The sequence below is a fragment of the Camarhynchus parvulus genome, chromosome 1 (assembly GCF_901933205.1).
Source record: "Camarhynchus parvulus chromosome 1, STF_HiC, whole genome shotgun sequence".
NCBI classification, from domain to species: Eukaryota; Metazoa; Chordata; class Aves; order Passeriformes; family Thraupidae; genus Camarhynchus; species Camarhynchus parvulus.
Window position 1 is genome coordinate 90,470,821 of NC_044571.1, and position 8,867 is coordinate 90,479,687.

The 8,867-nt window shown below is 46.4% G+C and overlaps 1 protein-coding gene across 1 annotated transcript in view; it reads left to right on the forward strand.

Moving 5' to 3' along the window:
• Window positions 1–8,518, forward strand: part of FSTL1 (follistatin like 1) — a 54,186-nt gene extending 45,668 nt beyond the window's left edge. Inside the window, exons 7-11 of the mRNA XM_030959094.1 lie at window positions 1,046–1,164; window positions 1,909–2,021; window positions 2,807–2,917; window positions 4,952–5,049; window positions 5,325–8,518. Coding sequence (XP_030814954.1) covers window positions 1,046–1,164; window positions 1,909–2,021; window positions 2,807–2,917; window positions 4,952–5,049; window positions 5,325–5,369 — 486 coding nt within the window. The 3' untranslated portion in view covers window positions 5,370–8,518. The remainder of the gene's footprint in view (window positions 1–1,045; window positions 1,165–1,908; window positions 2,022–2,806; window positions 2,918–4,951; window positions 5,050–5,324) is intronic.
• The last annotated feature ends 349 nt before the right edge of the window (window positions 8,519–8,867 follow it).

The window sequence follows — 8,867 nt, forward strand, 5'->3', positions numbered from 1 at the left end:
TATTTCAAGAGGAGCAAGAGTGGTAGTAGGAAGCTGCTCCATTCTGGAGAATCTCTGTGGGAATGCCTTAATGTAGACCATAACTTTGAAAGGCAAGAAAGCTCACTTAACAGTCTGGGTCACTAAGAGAACTGCAGTCATTTTCACAATAAAAAGCAGGACAAGACGCTTCAAAGTCTAGTGGAAGTTGATACGTGGAGCAGTTACGAGGATTATTTCCCTAGCCCTAGATGTTTCTCCTGAAACACACAGAGGTAACAACAGGCAGTGTCAATTCTAGCATTCCTAAGAGCACTGCACAAGGAGCCACAGCGACGTGCCCCAGTCACACAGCAAAAATTAGGTGGCAGCAGTCTGTGTGTAGGATTAATTTTCCACTCACAGCAATGCAGCTGTCTCTGAGGGGGCACAGCAGATCCTGCTGAGTGCCCAGCACTGCAGTGTCACATCTCCAAACAGGAAAGCAAAATGCAATTACTTCTTTGGGAGTACAGCCAGGATTTTGGGGCTAAGAACGCTGCTCTTCAGTGCCAGGAGTCTTGTCAGGACCTTAAGAAGTTGATGGTGAGGTGTTGTGCTATTGCATTAAATTTTTTCCCTGGTATCAGCAGAAAATTGCTTCCTGTGATTTTTCCCTTTTGTCACTGTCAGAGTCCAGGCACAGCTTTGGATTTACACATATTGGAAAACTGACACCTCCTTGAATGCAGCTGGTCTGCTTTAAGGCAGGAGGTATATAAGAAAGCTAAAAGCTGGCTGAAACAAAGAGAAGAAATGGGGTTAGAGCCATAAATCAAGCAGCAGGAGGTGAATGAGAGGCAGTGTAGCTTATCTGTGAGAACAAGGCTAGGATCATTTCTCTCTTATTCTGAGGCTAATGTGGATATGTTGCTGCTTTTCTCTGAGCCTCTTTGTGAAAATCAGGGACAATGGAACTTGTCTCACTAAAGCTTCAAAATGCTATGTAGGTATGGAAGTGGAAGAAGGAAGGGGTACTTGAACTGATAAATGAGAGCCTCTCACATCTTCCCATCTTCCCCTACAGAGCTTTGATGATGGTGATTCTCGCTTGGACTCCACTGAATTCCTGAAGTTTGTGGAACAGAATGAGACTGCCATCAACATCACCACCTACATGGACCAGGAGACCAACAAGTTGCTCAGGTGGGCAGGGGACAGGATGCCAGAGAGAGGGCAAGGGGGGGCAGATGTGGTAGAATGGAAGATGGAAATTCACTCATGGTAAATATCAGCTAGGGCTTGCACTGGCAGAGTTAACTGTGTATGAAGTGGCTTCCAACTTAAATGGGGATGAACACACAAGAAGAGCAGTCCTATCTCTACCCTTCATGTTAGGCACGTATTCCAATCCTCTTGCCCTCAATGTAGCACTTGTGCAGCCAGAAGGGAGTTGGGTAACAGAAGATTTGTCATCTTCTTTCTATTTCCTAATAAATTAGCTTTCCTGGGGACTGCCCTCACCTTTTGCCTAATAGCTACATCCAGTGCAAGGAAGATGGTGGGAAAACACCATTCATAGGCAGCTATAGTTTGAGTTTCCCTCTTTCTTTGTCTGCCATTGTGTGACAAAAAAGGCTGCTTGTGGTTATGCTGTGCTTGCATCTCTACCTGTGTGACAGCACGTAGATGTCAACAAATGTGGATGTCCCATTCCTGCTGTTCTGAATATCCCCCCACTGCTCAGCCTGTTGCCAGACAGAGAGTATTTTGTGACTATGTTTCTTCTCTCTGTATCCCATGAAGTATCCTTAGAGAAGCCACTTCTGCCAGACATCTTGGAGTCTCCCTAGTTATTACTGTTTTTGCTCGCCTGCACTCTGAAGACAGTAGAGCAGGGACTGGCCTAGCACAGCCCTGTGCAGAACAAGCCTCTGTGTTTCCTTTCAGGGGACTCTGCGTAGATGCCCTCATCGAGCTGTCAGATGAAAATGCTGACTGGAAGCTCAGCTTCAATGAATTTCTCAAGTGCCTCAGCCCATCCTTCAACCCACCAGAGAAAAGTAGGAACTCCTCACTTATCTTGGGGAACAAGAGGGGTCCTGGGAAGGGAGGAAAGAAAAGAGATCAGCTTCAGGCCAGACATCGGGTGCTGTAACTCCACAACCAGAGATAATTTTAATATATGCCTGCCTCTCATCCAACAGCACCCTTTGTCCCTGCATTGTTGAGAGTACTGCTTTTACTGTCCCAGAGCTCCTGCAGCTCTTGTAATAAGAAAGGTTTGGATTTTAGAAGCAAGGACATAGGTTGAATGGGTATGGTATGCTTGTAAGGTCAAGGCATGTATTTAACAGTGCAGAAGTCAATCATGTGAGGAGTTCATGGGCAGATAACTTAGGAAAGTCAGACCAGACCAAAGTCCTGCTATGCTCTGCCTTTCACACAGAGAGCCTCCCTGATGATCATCTCAAAGTTCACTATCCTTCCAAATCATTTCCCCAACTTATCCTCACCTGGATCAGAATAACCCAAGCTTTCATTTCAGGGGTTCTTTTCTTTGTGTAACAAATAAGGAAATTCAAACAAATCCAAAACTGAGATTTCATCAGGAATTGAGAAATTGAAATGTGTTCTTCTGATGAAGAAAAATAAAGGGTTTGACTTTTCCGAATTATATTTTGGCTGATTTCACTCACCAAATTCAGCATGAATATTTTAGTCATGAGGAAACTTCTGGTGGTTGGGGTAAGGAAGGCTTACCCTTCAACTAAGGCATCTCCAAAGTATGTTGTCTTTAGCCTGCTCGCTCTCTCACAAGCACTGCCTTTGTTTTGTGCATCTTCAGAGTGTGCCCTGGAAGATGAGACCTACGAGGACGGAGCAGAGACCCAGGTGGAGTGCAACCGCTGCGTCTGCGCCTGTGGGAACTGGGTGTGCACCGCAATGACATGCGAGGGTCCGTATGCTCCCCAGAAAGTTACTGTGTGTGGGTTTGGACAAAAGAATTCTCACTCTGTGTCCTTCCAAAGGCACCATCTATCCACCGTTCTTCTCTCTCCAGCTTTTCCTTAGCTTCTCCATGGCTGGTTTCTGCATAACCCTCACTTGTTCCATGTTAGTCAAACCCAAGCTTGGTACTGTTGCAGAGGTCAGAAATTATGTAACTGGGCTTGGGGCAATGCTGATGGGGTTTGTAGTTTGGATTTGGTGTCATGAAAATTCAGCACTAAATCTTCCAGACTAGAGCTATTCTGCATCCAGCTGGTGCAAACCAAATACGTCACTGGCTGCTACTGTACGTGTAGGCGTGAGCAAGTCAGCTTTCCTGTATATGTGTCCATATCCTCACTTGTAGGGGGATAGAATAGAAGAAAAAGATAGTGTAGAAAGTAATCTTACCCCTAAGGAGTTGCAGCTGGGCCAGTTATCAAAGATTAGGAACAGGCCTGACTTTAACAGGCCACAGCTGTAACCAATGAGAAGAAGAGTGCTATAAGAGTGGGGTGGCTGGTTGAGAAAGGAACTGGTGTCGGTTGGCTCCTTTGTGAAGAAGAAAGAGTCAGTGCTCTGAGGAGCTGCTCACGAGAAAACACCAAGAAGGTATGAAACTTTTGTGATAAGGAGGCAATAGTATGGAACCCCTGCAAAAAGATGACAACACTCACTGTATCTGTGTTTATGGAATTTGTAAAACAGGATCTCAGATCCTGTCTTGATCAAGAAGAGAGATAGGAACCTTCATCCAATGCCAAGAAAGCACTTTAGCTTCTTGCCACAAAAACTGTAGAATAGTGCTGATGAAGAGAGGTGGTGCTATAGTAAGGGGGGGTGGTTTGCTCCTCTTTTGGAAGGCCCTTAAACTTGCACAGCCACGGTACAGTTGTGAGAGGTCATGGTGCAGTTGTGAACAACAGCTCTCTGTTTCACCTTCTCACACGCAGTTCAGGGCCAGTGGAATGCCACCTTTTCTCTGTGTTGGCAAATGTCTGGGTCCTTCCCAAGCCACATCCATCCTCCCAGCATGGTGCTGCATTTCTCTGGCCTTGTCCTGTAGAAACTCAGCCCTTGCTGCATTTTTATATCCTTCTTCCCTAGAAACCAGGCCCTTGCAGGAGCTTTATTTCAGTGCTGTGTGGGACCCGCCAGGAGTACACTGGTTCAGATCTATAGTCAGTAGCTTGGGCAGAGTAGGAGAAAGGGAAACAGCAGCAGTGTGTACAGAGCTTTTCATATTTATCTGATCTTCTGCAGCAGAGGCTTCAGGATCACCTCAGCTCAGACTTAGCTGTAGCAGCAGGAAGTCACCTAAGAAAAGACAACTGTAGTATTAATAGAGCTGCCAGAGGAGCTGTGTGTAGGTGTCATAGATTAAGCAACAGAATGAGAGACTTTTTGTTGCTTCTCCAGAAACAACCTTCAAAGTTGCTATGCAACACCTGTTCTTGCTGCCTACTTTGTTCCCTGCATCCATGACAGAAGCATGCAATGGGATAATGATTCCTTGACTTTCTGCCCATGTCAGAACAGCAGAGGAATTAGAGGCTATTGTTAGAGGAATAATGAAACAGAAGAATCAGATCAAACACATCAGCAAGTTACGTCTTCATTGAGTAAAATTACCTCTTCATTAGATATTGGTTATTGTACTTAGGTTGCACTGAGCTTCCATTTATTCCCTTCATGAGGCCAAGATGTTTGAGCTAATTATAGGTGTTTCTTTTCAATAATATGCAGCCTCTTCTACATGGCTTTATTATCAGTCACATGGGGACGGAGAGACAGCTACAGACTGCACATCCAAGTTGTGAAGTCCCAGGCAGCCACAAGGCCTGTTCTCTTTCTAAGAAGCCAACCCATACCATCCTCCATCAAAGGCTTCCGAAGCTTGAGGGATGCTGTGCCTGACCTGCCTCTCTTTGTTCTTCATGGTTCAGCATCTGAAATTTGCATCCCCTATTTGTGAAACACTAAACTCCATTTCTGCTTCTAGGGAGGAATGAGAAGGTGCCTGCTCAGAGACACCGACCTGATCAAGGTTTGACTGAGGAGGAGATGGCCAGATACATTCAGGAACTGCAGAAGCATCAGGTCAGCATGAAGCTGGGAAGGTCTGCTTGCACTGAGCCTCCCCTTGCCAGATGGGTTCCTTCTGTTTCTGTCACTTGGAGACTTCTAGAAGTAGAAGGGAGTAAGAGGTAGAAGGAGGAGCAGAGTAAATCTCTTGCCTGTGGGGACAAGTACAGGTGTGGGGCTTTCACATACAAGCCAGTGTTGGCACTGTCTGTGGATGGATCAAAGACTTCAGAGCACTACCAGCTCCTGTGTCAGTGCAGAGCTTCACTTCTGTGCTCTCTTTTCTCTAGGAGACGGCTGAGAAGACCAAGACAATGAGCACCAAGGAGATGTAAGGGGCCTCCACAGTGGAGGAGCCCAGGAGGATGGGCCCAACCTGCCATCCTGTCCTCCAGTGCTGATCTCAGTATGCACAAGTGTCTGCTACAGTTGCCCAGTCACAGATATTTACATGTATAGCGATGGGTTATTTGTTTTGTAATACACAAAGAATGGGGCCAGGAAAGGGGAGCAGAGCCCACTTGTTCAGGGAGCTTTGTTGCTGGGACCTTGGAAGGCTGGGAGGGACTTAGAGCAGCCTCTGGGGCCCTTCCCCAGAGCACACAGCTGCTCCCTCCAAGAGCTAACAGGGATTTCTTGTTCCTCTGCATCTGGGGGAAAGGATGGAGGTCAATGCTGGATAGTAAAGGGGGTCTTCAGTCAATACAATTGTCAGCACCACCCTTGGCTGCAGAAATACAGGCCTGGCAGTTTTGTGGCTGAACACATGTGCTGCAGGGCATCACTGTCCAAGGACCTTACCCTTTGCTTCAAGTTCCTCAAAGCTGGTCAGCCTGGTGTGACACCTGGGAGTTGTGGTGCCATGCTGCTGGCATGAGTCCAGCACATTCCTCCTTGTTTTCCACCAGACTGTCCCCAGCAGCTCCTCCAGTACATTGTGGGCTCCAACACAACATGGTTCCTTTTGACCTCATCTCACTCTTTCTCTCCCTGCCCCCTCCTTAGAGGTGCTATCATATTTTTTTCTTATCACATTCACATGCTGACTCCCCTTTTTTTTTTTTGTTTCGGGTTTTTTATTATTTTATTTCCTATGGTAGTGATTCAGCTTTTGTATGTTTTTTAGCTCTAGATCTTTCAAGAAAACCCAGTGTGTGGGTTTTTGTTGTTGACAGTGCTGTAATGCCCAGGCACAGTTTGTATTGCACTGCGCTCAGCTGCCGCAAACACCACAGGCAAATTGTGAGCCTTGCACTACAGGGTATTTCCCAGCTGGGGGATAGCAGTGTCCCTCGTGGGAAGAAGAGACAGGGTTGGATGTAATTAGTTTCACCAGACACAGATTGCCACTGCAGCTCTCTAGCTCTCACCTTTGTAGCTAGCATTGACCATGTGCTCGTAGTTTGTGCTCGTGCCTCTCTAAATTGCTCAAAGCAGTCTAAGAGACGGAGGGACCAAGTAATCCCATTAGTACAGTATCTTAAAAAGCTTAACTATGTAGAAAACTGTTTAGTTGTGCTGTTGGCATCATCTTGGGCTTTTCATCTTCCTCTGGAGTGAGGCAGCAGCATTATTCTTTGATTCCAGGTATGAGTTTGGAGTCAGGGCTGGAAGCCTCATTACTGACACATTTCTCAATGTCATTATCAGACCACCTTTGACCACTCTCACATTCCTTCGTGGGTCAGTTTCATCCCACATGTTTCTCAGAGCATTGGTCCTCGATGTAAATTAAATGCTCTTTTGTTGATAGCCACCTCTGTAGCCTGAAGCTCAGCTGATTTTCTTATGCAGTTGTCAAATGTACTTCATGCACACCTGAACATCCATGTTGCCTTCATGCCTATGCTGTGCTTCCCAAGCAGTTGCATGTGCCCTGATCCACTACTTGTGACTTCCATCTTTCTGTTTGTGAGCAACTTCAGCAGTTGTTGCTGTGTATCTTGCAGTCCCTATTGCTTGCTCAAGCAAAATTCCACTTGCATCTGCAAAAGCATGTCCAGGTTGAGTGAAGATCAGCAGGACTTGAGTCCCAACCTTCCCCTTCTTGCACAGTGCTTTCCTTGAAGAGGAGGAATGAACTGGTACCTAGAAGTATAGGAAAAGAAGAAAGCTTGGTCCCTCCTGTACTCTTTCCCGTGAGCCAGATGTGTTAAAGGCTGTCTGGTCTTTGAACTGTTTTCCTGATGTGAAGCCAGAGGACTTCCATTAACGTTGACATTGTGCCACTTTTCCAGTGAGAGCTATAATGTACCCTGGCATTGAAGTTTTGGTGTCATAAATACAGGAGACTGTTTTTTGGGTTTTTTTCTCATGAGGGCCTGGATTTGAGTAGCTGTCACCTGTGAAGGTGAGAGGAATGAGTCCATGTGAGCTGAGGGTAATGTGTACAATGCTACACTGGGACAGAATAATTGTGTTCTGGTGGCACTGGAAGAAGTGGTTGGTGAAATAGGAGCACCCATTAGGCAAAGGCTTGCTCCTTCCCAAGAGTATGAGTGAAAGGGCTTTATGTGCTGGATCTGGAGTCACAGGAACATTGTTCATAATGTTTTGCTTTATTCCAGCCCTGCTCTAAAAGATAGTTAGTGCCTCCCAGATCACTTCCTTCCAGCTTGGGTTGTTAAAGTGCCTTAGAGAAAAAGCAACAGCTTGCCTTAAAGGCTTTCCCTGGACAGGGATAACATCTTGTTCAGTCAGGAATATCTCTAACTGTGAAAACCAGAGCACGTGCAGGAAGGGGAGGCGAATGCATGGCTTCAGGGCTTCTGTAGGCTGCACTGTGATGTGTTCTCTGTCCCCTCCTGTCTGCTGTGGCTGTGCAGCCGTGTGGATGGGGGTGGCTGCTGGGGCAGCCAGAGATGTGTGCTGGCAGCTGAGGTTTACAGAGCTTGCTCTTGCACTGAGGGCGGAGGGACAGGCTGTGGTCTCTGGCAAGCGGAGCTCTCCAAGAAGCCATACAACAGATCCCAGGGTAGCCTAGGGCAGCAGGCTGAGAGCGCAGCAACAGTGCCTCTGGAAAGGGCTGCTGCTGCCTGTGGAGCCTCTTCCTCCTTGTGCCCGCACAAAGGGACGTGGTGGAAAGCGGGGCCCCTTCTAAGGGCTGCAGTTCTCAAAGGGGACCAAAACATCTCGGCAGCCCAGACTGAGCAATGCTCAGGCTTCTGCAGGATGGTCACTCACTAACTCCTGCAGGCTGCTGGGGAAGGAAGTACTGAATTTCAGCCATTGCCTTCTGGGACGATTGCTGTACAGACTACAAGGGGCAGGGAAGGTGTTTTGTTTTGTTTTTCCCAAAAAACCAAATTTAAGCAACAAACAAAAAAGTCCCACTCCTCCCTCTATATTCCCTTCTGTACGTGTGTGAAATTTATCAGTATTCTGTAGGTTTCCTTAGTGCACTTATTTTACTTGATTTTGTAATTTTTTTGAAGCAGGGGGGTTTGGATATTACTGCCAAATAAATGAAACAAAATTTAAACAATAACACTTGTTTGGTTTATTTTTCACAAGCCACACAACTTGTTTTCAAAAAAAAATCTGTCTTTGCACATTCATACACAGATCTCAGTGTGTTGGACAAATGTAAGACATGACTGTTTCTGTTTTATAGCTGGGGAATCAGGTGGAAAGAACCCATAGGCAAGCAAAACCGGTAACTAAAGGCCTTGAAAATATGACTGAATGGTGAAATAGCCTTCAGTGGTGTTGTATGACAGGAGGAAGTGCCCTACTATTCATCTCCCCAGCAATGCCTCTGCTGTGAGTGCTTCTGTGCAGATAATGGTCTGACAGAAGAAAAAGCTGCCTTGCTTTGTTCCACTTGGTGTGCT